Source organism: Lacerta agilis, chromosome 7 (assembly GCF_009819535.1).
Source record: "Lacerta agilis isolate rLacAgi1 chromosome 7, rLacAgi1.pri, whole genome shotgun sequence".
NCBI lineage: Eukaryota > Metazoa > Chordata > Lepidosauria > Squamata > Lacertidae > Lacerta > Lacerta agilis.
The window spans coordinates 46,825,761-46,839,521 of NC_046318.1; the positions used below are offsets into that span (position 1 = coordinate 46,825,761).

At 40.4% G+C, this 13,761-nt stretch overlaps 1 protein-coding gene across 33 annotated transcripts in view; it reads left to right on the forward strand.

Annotated features, from left to right (window-relative positions):
* The window catches only part of DTNA (dystrobrevin alpha), a 208,643-nt gene that overhangs the window by 172,714 nt on the left and 22,168 nt on the right, over positions 1-13,761 (forward strand). For 21 of the 33 annotated variants that reach the window (XR_004427038.1, XR_004427037.1, XM_033155143.1 and 18 more), the window contains 5 exons: positions 2,244-2,321; positions 3,555-3,647; positions 8,602-8,689; positions 11,177-11,283; positions 12,409-12,522. Coding sequence is in view for 31 of the 33 variants with exons in the window: in XM_033155143.1 (XP_033011034.1) it covers positions 2,244-2,321; positions 3,555-3,647; positions 8,602-8,689; positions 11,177-11,283; positions 12,409-12,522 (480 nt within the window). In the remaining 2 variants the exon portion in view is untranslated. The remainder of the gene's footprint in view (positions 1-2,243; positions 2,322-3,554; positions 3,648-8,601; positions 8,690-11,176; positions 11,284-12,408; positions 12,523-13,761) is intronic. The other 12 variants (XM_033155140.1, XM_033155144.1, XM_033155142.1 and 9 more) reach the window with 2 other exon arrangements.

Below are 13,761 nucleotides of genomic sequence, written 5' to 3' on the forward strand. Positions count from 1 at the left end.
TATCAGCTAATGCAATTCTAGGCTAGCTCCCAGGCCTTAATATTAAAAGAGAGAGTGATAATAGCTTCTTCTGGGCCTTGGATAGGGAGCCTTAGTAGGTCCCTTATTGTGTTCATGTTGGAATTATGCCTTGTTTAACTAGGTTGAAAGCAGATTTCTCTTCCATAGCTTAGCTACTGCCTTCTATTAATATCAAAGTATGTTTTTTTATTTTTTAAAAAAAAACCTTTCTCAGGGCATGTTTGTGACTGAGAAAAGATTTCACTGATCCAGTGCTAGCACAAATCTTTGTAAGGAAGCAAGATCACTGGCAACCTGAGAAGTCTAGAACAGGTGGTGATTTTTCTCACCTTTGTGGAGTTGAATATGGCATCATTTTGATTTGCTATGTTACTTAAATACCGCCTCTCTTTGCACTTTTATTCAGTTAGTTGATGAAAAACGAATGCCAACATACAAGTTACATGATATAGCTAGAGCTGAGATGAAATCTCTCAGAACATATTTTTTTCTGAGATGATTTCTGGGACATTTCTTTTTCTCACCTAACTAGAAAAAGCATAACAGCTCGGGAGAATTTTACCTAAGTATTCTCTGCACTTTTTTGTGTCTGGTGGCTGCTGTCTCCCTGCTTCCCTTGCCTTTGCCCCCACCATACAACACTCCAGTGCATTACAGAGAGTGTAAAATAGATAGGCTATTTGTACACAGCTGTAGATAATCACCATGTTGGAGAGTTTTCTGCTTGCTTTGGGGATTCCCCCACCTGCATTCTACAATGGTATGAATGCACCACATTGACACAGAGATCTGTGCATGCATGGTAAGGCCAACCATGCTGCAAAAGCCTGTGTCACCCACAAGATAAGTAGAACTGGAGACTGGAATCTGTTTCAGATTCTAGAAGCATGAAAGAAAGTCCACAGATAGATAACTTTTCTGGAGTGGTACTGAGTGGTGAACATAACTAGGAACAGACACTATATCATCTTTAACCTGATGTGTTCACCAGGATCCTGTGGCCTAGATACAGATATGGGGCCCCCAATGTGCATATGAAGTGCTGCTCTTCTTCTGAAATTTGAAGACTTACATTGTGCGCGTGGAACAATTCTCCTTTACATAGAACATTCCCAGTATAAAAAAAAGAATAGCGTATTCCCTTGCACTCATGGAGTTCCAGTTGAACAATGGAGCGCCGTAGATTTTCATATAATTCCCACTATGTGAAGCAGATATCACTGATTTCACAGGAAACTGCTTCCAAATTAGTGTGGTAAAATATTCACTGCTAAGCCATCAGTTTCAGTGGAACCCAAACAGACTTCAGTACCCATACTTTAGTAAGTAAAGGATTCTTTTCTCCATTATACCACGACTACTTTAATCGCCTCTTATTTGATGTTGTAAATGGAGAAATCCATTCCTCTACGTGACAAACAGCCCTTTGGCTATAATATGCATTTTATTTATAATAGCTGGCATGAAAATATTGCTGTGGAATGGATAAATCGGAATGGAAAACCTGGAGCAGAAAAGAAAGTATTTATGCCGTGTTTCAGAATTGCATCAAGAAATGTTGTGGTTCTGAATATATTTAAACATAAAAATGCAAACGTAAAAGAATACAGTAGCGAATAAGCATGGTAGAGCACCATATAAGATCGTAATGCTTTCCTATGTTTAAATCAGAGGTCATTTTAAAAATATTTGTTCAATGTGAACATTTTTTTGGAGATCATCCATAATGGGGAGAATATCCTTCTATAATGGCAAAGAGAAGAACTGTGTCTTAACTTCATCCCCACCCAGCCTAGCTGAAATGCTACCCTAGAAAATGCTTTCTAAAGAGTTGGCAGCATTAAGTCTCACTTCACACAGTACGTGGCTTGCAGCTTAACAAGTTAAGGCTGGAAACCCAAATGTACCTTCCTAAGCTCCAATGAGCTCGGTGGATCTTATTTTTGAGCGGATATGTGTAGGATTACAATTTAAATAGGTGTTTTAGAAACCATTTTGGCTGAAGCTTATGATGTATCAGCTTCCTCTAAAATGTTTATAAATCAAAGAAGTAGACTCATAGAAAATCACCATTCTGTTTTGTACAAATCTGATAGTCTGTTTTAGACTTTTAGAGCAATTTTAGCATTATCTGTTATTTAAATCACTTACCTATGTTGTAGAGTTCAGTGGATTTCAGCCTTCATGGTTTACTGTCTTAGTTGTCCTGTCTCATTAACTAGCTCTCCTTACAAGAATAATGAAGTAGAGCAGAACAAATTGCTGGCTAGGGCTGCTCCAGCTTTTTTGAAAGGCAAAGGGTAAGTTTTAAAAGGTGCATCAGTAGCTTGCACTAACACAACTAAAGCAAATGCCTTCTCCTCTGACTATACTGTGCATTCCACAAAACGTATCAACTGGAGAATTTTAATTTCCTCATAATTTATCTGCCAGCTGGACCAAGCACAAATAAACCAAGACATATGAAATATAGTAGCACACTTGAGGTCTTGCTATGACATCTTAAAATACAGGTAATTCTACATTTTGATGTAGATTTGTGTACGCATAGTTAAATTTTGCACTTCAGTCCTAAGAGCCAATCCATACAGATCGACAGATAATACAGTGCACAGTTCCTAGGACTGTAGCATTTCATTCTGTATTGGGGAAATCAGTGGCATAGCTAACTGCTTGGGTGCCTGGGGTGGCACAAGCTGCCCACAGGGAGGGGCAAGTGGAGTCCCCATGGAGGCCACCTCCCCCTCAGCTGTAGTGTAGACGCAAGCCCCACGTTGCTGTTTCAGGCAGCTCAGAGCCTGCAGGCACCCGAGCCACCACATCACTCCCAGGAGAGACATGTGGCTTGTGCTGTAAGTGCCACCCCCACAGTGTGGTGCCCAGTGTGCCCCTACCCCCAAGCTATGCCTCTGGGGGAAGTCACATGTTTGTTTGACCCCTCGCATCAAAACATACCCAGCCACAAAAACCTTGCACATTGTGTGAGAGTGTTCTAACCTAACCACTAGTTTGCTAGGTCCAAAAAACATTTTGCATGGGCAAGCATTATGACATGTAGTCTTCTACATATCATTTGAAATGGTTTGTTCTAAGAACTGTGTCACATGGTTGTTGGCTTTTCTTTTTGCATGTGTAGATTGGCTCGCCTGACTAATGTCAGTTGAATTCCCCTTTAAAATAAGTGTGCTTAGAATTTGAGCTGAAGGTTAGCAATTTCTTATATTCTAAATTATGCTTCATTGTAGCACTAATCCAAGGCCAGATCCTGCATGGTCCTTGAACATCTCTGCTTCTTTAGTTTTTGTAGGTGCTGATATTCTTGTCTTGCAGGCCCACTTTCTTAATATCTCTAAGTTCTACCTTGATTGGATGGAATTGATAACCATTTCAACACTTGTTTTATGAAGAAGAAAAAATACATTTGACTGCTCATTTACAAATTCCCATTTCACACTCTTACTTGCTCCTGCTTTCTCTGTTTATTTCTCTTTGTCTGTCCGGACTATACCCTTTTCCCCCCAACCCTGTTTCAGGTTACAGTATAGCCTCGATGTTGCAGACAGGCTGGCTGATGAACATGTTCTCATTGGGTTGTATGTCAACATGCTCCAGAACAACCCCTCACGGTTAGTGCAGGCTGGGCACCTCGGTGGGGAACTTTAGAGGCGGATCCAGGCCATTACAGAATGCAACTCCTCAAAGGACTGCACAGAAACTAAATTGACTGGCCTGGTCCTCATTCCATTGGATTTCAGCACTGTTAAATATTACAAACAGTAGAATTACTACCATGCACATTGATTTGTGTTAGTCTCTAAAAGGCAATCATTAGTGTACTTATCAATATTATACATACTCTGACCCATTTATCCTACTACCTGACCAACTGGGTGACAATCTACACGAGCCACCACAGAACTGCTGCATATATAAGGAATATTCTGAAGTTTCTTTTTGTGTGAAATCTGTATGAAAATTCTCACATCCAGTTGTCAAAGGCACATGATTTCACTGAAAAGACACACATGATCACCACTCTTCAGTTCACATAAAGTGTATGTTCATCATTACATATTGATCTACAACTTTCTTATATGGAAGTGACATCTGAATGCCTTGATGAGTAAGCAGCATTAAATCCAAATACAGTATTCAGCATAATTAGGTGTTTTTTCAGATTGTACTGTTGGCAGTGGTTGTTACTAATAATCGTTTCTTTTGCGCTTTTAATGTGCATATTGCTTTCCTGGCTTTATGCTGTTTATACCTAAAACAGTCGTTTCGGATAAAGACAGTTACTTGTCCAAGCATCCAAGGGGTTCATGGCTAAGCAGAAATTTCATCTCAAGTCCAACACCCTATCAGTTAGTCCATGCTAGATTTTGTCTTGAAGGAAGTGTGTAGGACATAATGCACAGATTCAAGTATTATTTGGAGTATTTTTTTCAAGTGAAGAAATACAATGGTTGAATAAGAGGACTTTTTATTTGCGTGCTCTGTTGCCACTGTAGAGGTGTACCTTATACTGATCTCAAAAGCAGTTGATAAAAGGTTGGTTGAAAGCATGCGGTGGTCCACCCTATAGTGTCTATAGAATAATGAAGGCTGGGCATCACACTCATGAAGTATTTAAGGTATGGGATCATGACTGAAACCGGTTTTGGATTCTGTAAAACACATTTTCCTCAGCAGACATTTAAAGGGACATCTTTTTCCATGTAAGACTGGAAAGCTCCCTGTGTTGTGACATGTGAATATACCGGTATCCTTTTGCATGGTTAGATAACTGATGGGTATTTTCTCAACAGAGTGTTCTGGTATAATAAGCCATCCTACTCTGTTTATGCTTCTTGCTAGCTATAGCCATTTACTTGCCAATTGTTTTTTATATCAGTCAAATTGAGGCCTATCCCTTTTTGTTTACACCTGCTAGGTGGAGCTGATGTAGTTTGAGTCCACATGCTCAGTGCGGAGAAGAAATTGTGTGCCATGATAAACCCTTAAATTGAAGGTTTTTGAAGGTTTGGATGGGTAAAGAAACCATGAAATCCTTGAAAGTTCAAACTGAAGCGATTCCTGAAACTTTCATGGCATGGAAATAATATTATCACTTGCTAATCTTGGTGCATCAACCTTCTACTAAGAGACATATTTACAACAGCCAGTTGAAAAGTTGACAACTCCAAGGATACTCGCAGTTAAATAGGAGTAATGTCCCCAGTAGCTGCACTGACATGAGGGACATAAATGAATTCAATCAATCAAGATATTTGAATAACCAAGATTGAGGCGTGTTGGTTCCATAAACATTTTTCTCATGCAAATTTCAAAAATGAAATGTACTTTTAACTTGCATTTATTTTTGGCATGTGGGGACAGGGAGTAATTTTCCTTCAAATCAGAGTGGCTTGTGTTTACTGGAGTGTGGGTGTCTTTTTTTCCTTTCCCAGACAAGTGTGATATGACTAATTTGTTTGAGCCATCTGAGTTGACTTCGGGTGAATTAGCACACTCTAGTAGTCTCAGAAAATCTATCAACTGAGAAATAGCTAGTGATGTTGTCTTGCCCTTTCCCACATATTATTATACAAGTATATATCAAAATAATATACAGAATTACTTTCTCCCACAAACTTCCAATCACAGTGTCCAAGTGTATGTTCACATGTTCTGTTGTCATGACAGCAAAAAAGTGATGGAATTGTCACCTCTTGACTTGCCTAGAGGAGAGGATGTTTAGAATTGTCCTGGTTTCCCATCCTATCTAATGACTTTTCCCATCCTATCTAATGACTTTTTCACTACGAGAATGATTTGGGATACCCCTGGCCTTTCACAGCATATTTGGAAGCAGTTTTGCGACAACAATCAGCAATTTCCCCCTGTTCAGGCACATTTCCTATTGGAAACCTTTGCTTTCTCCCATAATTCAATAGGCACTATTAGGCACGCATGGAATATTTGGGAGGAAGGATCCTGCCTTCAGCACCAGTCTCAGTGGTAACTGTGGTGCAGGTTCAGCCTTTCTTCCTTATTTGCGACTAACTGCTATCTACTCTTAATGGGGAAAAGTAGAATACTTTTCTTGGGGACTATGTTGCATCTCCTCCACCCTTCCCTTATAGTTACAGTGGCACAGTTCACACAATTCAAACCATGGTTTATTGGGAACAAGCAAATATGTGGGTTCCTAGAAAGGAGATAACAGCCACATCACTCCTCCTCCAGTTCTGCTGCACTGCTGTGAGCTAAGCCTTGATTTGGTTTAGTGTTACATTCAAACTTAGGCTTGATCTCCCCAAGGTTTTTTCTATGGCTTACTGCTCTTGATTTATCACAAGCCTAAGTCTGGATGTACTGCTAGGCCAAACCATGGCTTATCATATAGCAGCGCAGCAGCAGCAGTAAAACCAGAGGAGGAGCAACATGGCCACTGTCTTCTCCCCAGAAACCCCATGTTTGCTTGTATGTGCTGTGCCATGATTTTGCTTAGGTTGTGTGTGTGTGTGTGTGTGTGTGTGTGTGTGAACCAGGCCCACTGTGACCATAGTGTATCTGTATGTATAAAGGACACAGACATGGGTTGCATCTCCAACAGTGTCCTTGTGGGCCCTTCATGTACTCTGCCTTGCCATGCTTATTTTCTTGAACACAATCTATTGATTTTTTTAAACTTAAACTTATCATATATGCCAGTGCTTAATTAAAAACTATGTGACTGAAAATTTTGCTTCTAATAAGTTGTCCTGAATGAAACGCTTATCTTCACTCTTCCTCAAGTGTTGTTTCTTCCACATTTTTTGTACAGTTTCAGTTTTTATACATGCACCATTTAAGCAGATGGTTTTTACTGAAGGACGAATCCATTCTAATTGGGGGGGGGGGAGAGAGAGAGAGAGAGTGTCTGTAGCAAGACAATCTAAACCATACACAGAATTCCCAGTGGTCTCTTACCTTGCATTAAGAAAACAGTGTGTTGTAATGTAGAAGATAAAATTTGCAGAACTTTGCCTCATCCTAGATGCAGAGAAATCTTGTGCTATCAACAAAGCTGAAGCATTTAAATACATCAAAAAGTTTCATATGAAGGAAAATCTCATACAAATACATGCCCATATGCCTCATAACTGTATTAATTTTTAATTGGAGTAGTCCTGATTAAAGAATTGTTATTGACATTAAAACCAGCATGCTTTACTTCATTTAATCCGTAGTTTAGGCTGCAATTCTAAACACACCAGGGTCACATTAGAGTGGGACTTTCCTCTGACTAAACATTCATGACTTTGCACTGCTAATTCAACTCAAAGCTGTGCAACACAATTCTGTTTAACAGGAAGTCAGTCCCACAGTGCTCAGTGGGGCTTTCCCCCATGGAACAGAGCATGGAGTCTTAGGCTGTAATCCTATACCCGTTTACTGGGGCGTAAGCATCACTGAGCTCAGTAGGACTGACTTCTGAGCAGTCAATAACCATTAATAAATTATAATAAAAAGAAGACTGTCAACCAGTTTAATTTAAATTTAATCCATTTATTGACAATTCATCTATTAATTTCTGTATCACCAAAACATAATTATAGGTACTCTTTCATTATCATAAAGACATTGTGAGGAATCTTAAAATCTAATAAACTAAGGTTAAAATCCTGGGGTTGTAACCAAGGTTACACTTACCTAGGAGTAAGTCCCATTGAACTTAATGGGACTTACTTCTGAATAGATGTGCATAGAATTGTACTGTAAAGTTACCACTCATAGTTAGGAATCAATATATTTAATGTTTTCTTCAATGTTACAGTAACATATTAGAATCACAGTAGCCTAAAAGAATAAGCAAGTGTGCCTTTAGCTCCCTTTGGGAGATAGTCATAACATGTTCACGTAACATCAAACATGAAACAAGATATTAAAGATACTTCATCTTCAAAAGAAAAATATTTTACCTTCAAAAATAAAATTCCTGAAGGAGGAAAATAAGTTTACTTGATTTTAAAAAATTCAAAATGGCAAAGAGGCCATGCTGGAAACATAAGAAAACCCCTGCCAGATCAGTTCCAGGTCCAGCATCCCGTTCCCTACTGTAGCCAGCCAGATGCTTTTGGGAAGTCCAAAAGCTGGCCAGGAAAGCAACTGTTTGCCCTCCTCTAGTATTTCCCATGGTATTTAGAGGTATAGGCCTACTATCCCTGAACTTGGAAGCTGCATTTAGCTTGAATGGTTTATAGCCACTGATAGACTTCTCTTCCATGAACTTTGTCACATCCCCTTTGGAAGCTGCCTCTGTCAGCGTGTATCACAGCATCTTTTAGCCATGAATTCCATGAGTTAATTGTGCAATATATGAAATGCTTCATTTTGTATGGCCTGATTCAACTGCCAGGGAATTTCACGGAGTGATCTTGAGTTCTAGAGTTTCAAGAGAGAGTAATTTTCCTATGTCCACATTCGCCACATGATTCATAATTTTATTAACCTCCATTGGTGTAACATTTTTTTATATATAGGTTACGGAATATTTTCCTCTCGACCTATATATTAATGGCTCTCCCACTTTTCCTTGCCCTTCCCTCACAACAGTTTGCTCGACAGCCCAAATCGTCTAGATGAGGAGCACAAACTGATCGCAAGGTATGCAGCAAGACTGGCAGCTGAGACTACTTCATCAGTAAGTGGCTTTCATTAGGAGGAGGTGGTTTTGTTTTGTTTGAACTTGCTGAAATAAAAGGGTTGAGGAAAGCTACCACTATCCCCTGGGATAGCCTTGTTTACATAGGAGGAACTCTATCTTTAGCCATGCTTAAAGATTGATTGGCACAAGACTAGAAGTCACTGCAATAAATAATAATTTATTTATTTATTTATACATACATACATACATACATACATACATACATACATACCCTGCCCATCTGGCTGGGTTTCCCCAGCCACTCTGGGCGGCTACCAACAAAAGATTAAAAATACATTAAAACATCAGTCATTAAATACTTCCCTAAACAGGGTTGCCTTCAGATGTCTTCTAAACATCAGATAGTTGTTTATTTCTTTGACATCTGATGGGAAGGCATTCCACAGGGCGGGTGCCACTACCAAGAAGGCCCTCTGCCTGGTTCTCTGTAACTTCGCTTCTCACAGTGAGGAAACAGCCAGAAGGCCCTCGGCACTGGACCTCAGTGTCCGGGTTGAACGATGGGAGTGGAGACGCTCCTTCAGTTATACTGGGCCGAGGCTGTTTAGGGCTTTAAAGGTCAGCACCAACACTTTGAATTTTGCTCGGAAATGTACTGGGAGCCAATGTAGGTCTTTCAAGACCGGTGTTATGTGGTCTTGTTGGCCACTCCCAATCACCAGTCTAAAGGCACATGAATACTCAGAAGGAAGTCCTAATGAATTCAGTGGTGCCTGCTCCCAGCTGAGGTGGGTTAGGATTGTTGCCTTAAAGCTGAAGATTGGAAATGTTGACATCTCTGTGAGCATACGTGATTTCTGGCTGCTACCACAGCAAATGCTGAATCTCTGAGGCTGCTTTGGCAATACTATAGGGGCAAAAGCAAAATCCAAGGTTGGAGCCTATCTGCCACAGAGCACCCTTAGGACAAGAGGCAGGTAGGGTTCCCCATCACCACTACTGTTCACTTTGTCCTTTCATCCTCCAAAATATATTCCTGCAAGTATCACTGGCTTAGAATGGGGTTTCTATTTCCAGGCCTTCGATTGCCTCAGAGAAATGATCCAGGTTTTGAGGACTCAGGTCATTTCCAAGCTAATCCAAGGGGACTTTGGAAGAACTCAGTCATCCCTAAAATAGACCATGATTTCCAGTAAATGACAGACATTATTCCCCCACCCTTGCTGCATCTTCAGCACAGTTTCTCACTGTAAAATCTACTTATCATGCTCGTCATACTGTTAGACTTGCCTCTGAAAATTATTACATGACAATTAAAGGAAAGAAACTACTGCTGTAGAGAGAGTTATCTTGCATCAGTGGAACAAAATATTGGCTAGTGCCACCAAGCAGAGGTTTTTCAAGAGGTTTTTCAGAGGCGTTGTGCCACCCAGCAGAGGACCTTCTCCATCTAGGAGAAGAAAGTGAGATCACACACATTATGACTTATTTGCTAAGCACTTGGGACAATAAAATCACTTGAATCCATAGCTACTTACAGTATGTGCAATTCTGATTAAAATACAGACAGTGAATATATTCAGAGCATTGGTTAGTCAGATTTTGTTGGGTATGTTTCAAGTGCTGTGGCCTCAGGCCTTTGTGATGCTGTCATTCCCCAACTGACCCTGTTCAATAAAGCCAGGACTGCTTCAGCTGTGCTAGTATTCTATTGATAGTTAGCAAGTAATGAGCTTCTTCCCCCTCCCCTTGTTACTCATCTCAGTTGTCATCAAAATGGGAGGGGAACAGCAGATTAATTATCACAGTACCTCACCAAGGCTGAGAGTGTCTATAGCTTTGCCACTGGAGGCACCAGCTACAATGATGAGGATGATGCCAATGGCCAAATATTATCCTGACTTTCCGATTACTGATGGTGTTGTAAACCAAGAAGTGCTTCTGTCATGAGGAGGAGCAGGGTGGGAGATTGATCACAAGGTCTTCTGGGGAAATTCTTAACAGATACTGTCAATTAACCAAGTGGTTATAAAAAAAGTGTGACTGGATGGAATGAAGGCCAAAATAATTTATGTGGGCCAGAAATCAGTTAATTGCTAGTCACTTTCAGTGCAGTGTCTCAGGTGTATGTATTTGGTTCTTCCACCCAATATCACACAGTGGACTTTTGGTCACACAATTGGATTTCCCTTTCTCCTTCTTTTCCTCAACCCTCCAGAGCACATTTTGTGGGTGTGCAGAAGACTGCATGGGGAAAGGGAATGGTGGGGATTTCAATTTTGTTTTTGTATTGTATGGACCACTTTGAGTTTCTTTGAAAATCAGGCAGGGTATAAATTTTTGAAACTAATTGAAGTTGAATAAACACCTTTAGCCCCTATATTACACAAGCTTTGCTGTACGATATCAGTCATATGGTTAATATGTGTATGAATTCAAAAAGGACAAAAGATGGGCGTGTCTTTCTTTAAACAATATACTTTTATTTGCCATTGTTATTAACATGAACAACCTGTCTTCCAGCAACTGCAACAGCAGCCACAACAGAGAGGTGCTCCAGATATCTCATTCTCTATTGATGCTAATAAGCAACAAAGACAGCTTATTGCAGAACTTGAAAATAAGAACAGGTAAGAGTCTGTTGTAACCTACCTCCAAGCTAAATGTATGCCTGCAGATAGAAACAAAATGTATCAAGTATCAAGGCAGAGTTGACCAAAACTGTGGTGAATCTATCATGAGGGAACCTATAGATGCAGTATAATACACTGGGGCTACTGTTTGTTTCTTAGTTTTGGATTTAATTTAATAAGCAATAAGACAATCTGTACTTAAACAGTACCCCCTAGTTGCAGCATCCGAGCTTTCAGTTTTTCCATGGAGCAGATTTCGGGGCAGTGTGAAGAGGTACCTCTCTTTGGGATGGGGAGGGGGGAGGCATCTCAGAGACCAGGGGCAGCAGCAGAGGCTGCCTGGAGGACTCTCAATGAGAGGGGAGAGGAGAGGAGGCTGAGGGAAGACTCCACAAGGGAGGGTGTTTGAAAAAGGGTAAGAGGCTGCCAGCTCTGCAGGCAAGGGGTGACATAACTCGGCTCCTGAGCCCCACAAGGGTGCCACAGAAAGAATGTAGTTGGTCAAGGGAGCCGTGGACTCAAAAAAGTTGAAAACCTATGCCCTAGCACAACAGATCCATAAAAAGAAGAAACAGACACTTTGTGGTTTGTTAAGTGATGGGGAAATGCATTGAAAAGTGTGAGATGAACAATTGACTAATGAGAACATATATAAACACCCCATAAGAAATTGCAATGAATGCAGGACAAATGCTCATCATCGTATAACCACCCCACAAACAAATCAGAAAGAATGTTCAACAGAGTCCAACTAGATAAATCCAGAAGTGTTCTACCACTTGAGAGTTAAGGTGCTGTGCTACCTTCCAGGCAGGTGGGACACTCTTGCTTACCAAGAGAGGGAGGAGCTAGGTGGCAGGGAAGTCAGCACAGTGCGAACACACTAGGTGCTCCTGCTGGTGCTTTTGCACCATATTTACCTCCCTGCTGCCTCTCCCTCGAGGTAAGCAACACTAACCCACCTGCCAGTTAGTGAAGCAGTTCCCCTGTCACCTGCTGCTCCTGATGTACATTTGTGCAGGCACAAGCCAGGATGAATGCCCAATAAACAGGTCCTCTAGAGAGGCCCTCAGTGAAAACGTTACTGACGGCTTACCTCTTCTTCTTCTCTTCCTCTGTAAGAGAAATCTTACAAGAGATTCACAGGCTGCGACTTGAACATGAGCAGGCATCCCAACCCACTCCAGAGAAGGCAGCACAGAATCCTACTCTCCTGGCAGAACTTCGGCTCCTGAGGTAAGTACATACAGTATTTTATATTCAGCCAATGACTTCAGAGGGTTTAAAAAAAAACCCCACAATCTTACACATCTCTACTCAGAAATAATCCCCTTTGAGTTCAGTGGGGCACACTACCAGGTAGCATATATTGTTTTGAGGTTGTGTTTTCCATTATTGATTTTACTAATGGGATTGTCAAAAGATAACTCTTCCTCTAACTAGAAAAAAATAATGGCAGCAACATGCAGCATGAGTGTAGTAGAACTTACTAGAAAGTGATCAAGATCAATGTTCAAGATTAACTGTTTCACTTTTGGAGATCCATCCTAAAATGTGTTTTAGAAAACTGCTTTAGCTAATAGGGTAAAATAGTTTTACTTAATAAAAAAAGTCCATTTATACAGTTCTGGAATTTTTACTTGACTCTCTGAGGCTGTAATCCTGTGTACACTACCCTAGGAGTAAGCCTGTGTGTGTGGTGCTTGTTTTTGCATTTCTTTGATTTTGCTTCACAGATAAAATGCACAATAACTTTCTTTAAATTTATTGATACTGAATGTCCCTTAGGAAGCTTTGTCAACAGAGATCTGTCCTCCATTTTAATTTGCAATGTCACAGGAAGCAGTATCTGTCCAAGCTTGTGTATGGTCAGAATAACAATACTGTAGTTAATTAACAGTTAAAGGGGCTTATTTTAATTCCTTGCACAACATTTGCAAAATAGCCAAATGAAAGCTTCTCAACATAATGAAAATATACCGTAAGTAGGGACTATGTGGTTGTTCCCCAAGTGTTACGTGTAGTGTACTAGCTATTCCACAGTCCCAGGTTCTCTAATAAAAATATCACTGTGGTTCTCTAACATAAACACCAGGCTTTACCAATCTAGTGCCCTCCAGATATTTTGAACTACAACCAGTGCTTTTTCTGGGGGTACTCAGGGGTATGCAGTACCAGCACCTTTTTTTCTAGAAGAAAAGCACTGACTAGAACACTAATCTGCATTCTGCTTAAAGGCTGTTCTTGCTGGGGGGGGGGCGGCGGTTCAAAAGATCCCAGAAAGCTCAAAAAGTTAGCCCAGTAAACTGAAACCAGGTGATGGGGGAGGAAACTTAATTATTAAATTGTCATTCTAGTTGGCTAAGAAGTTGAGAGTGGAAGTTAAGATAATGTCTGTAAGGACTCTTCCAGACATCCTTTTTCATTGAGCATTCATCATGATTTGTGCTCATTATGTTATTTCAGCAGCTCTAT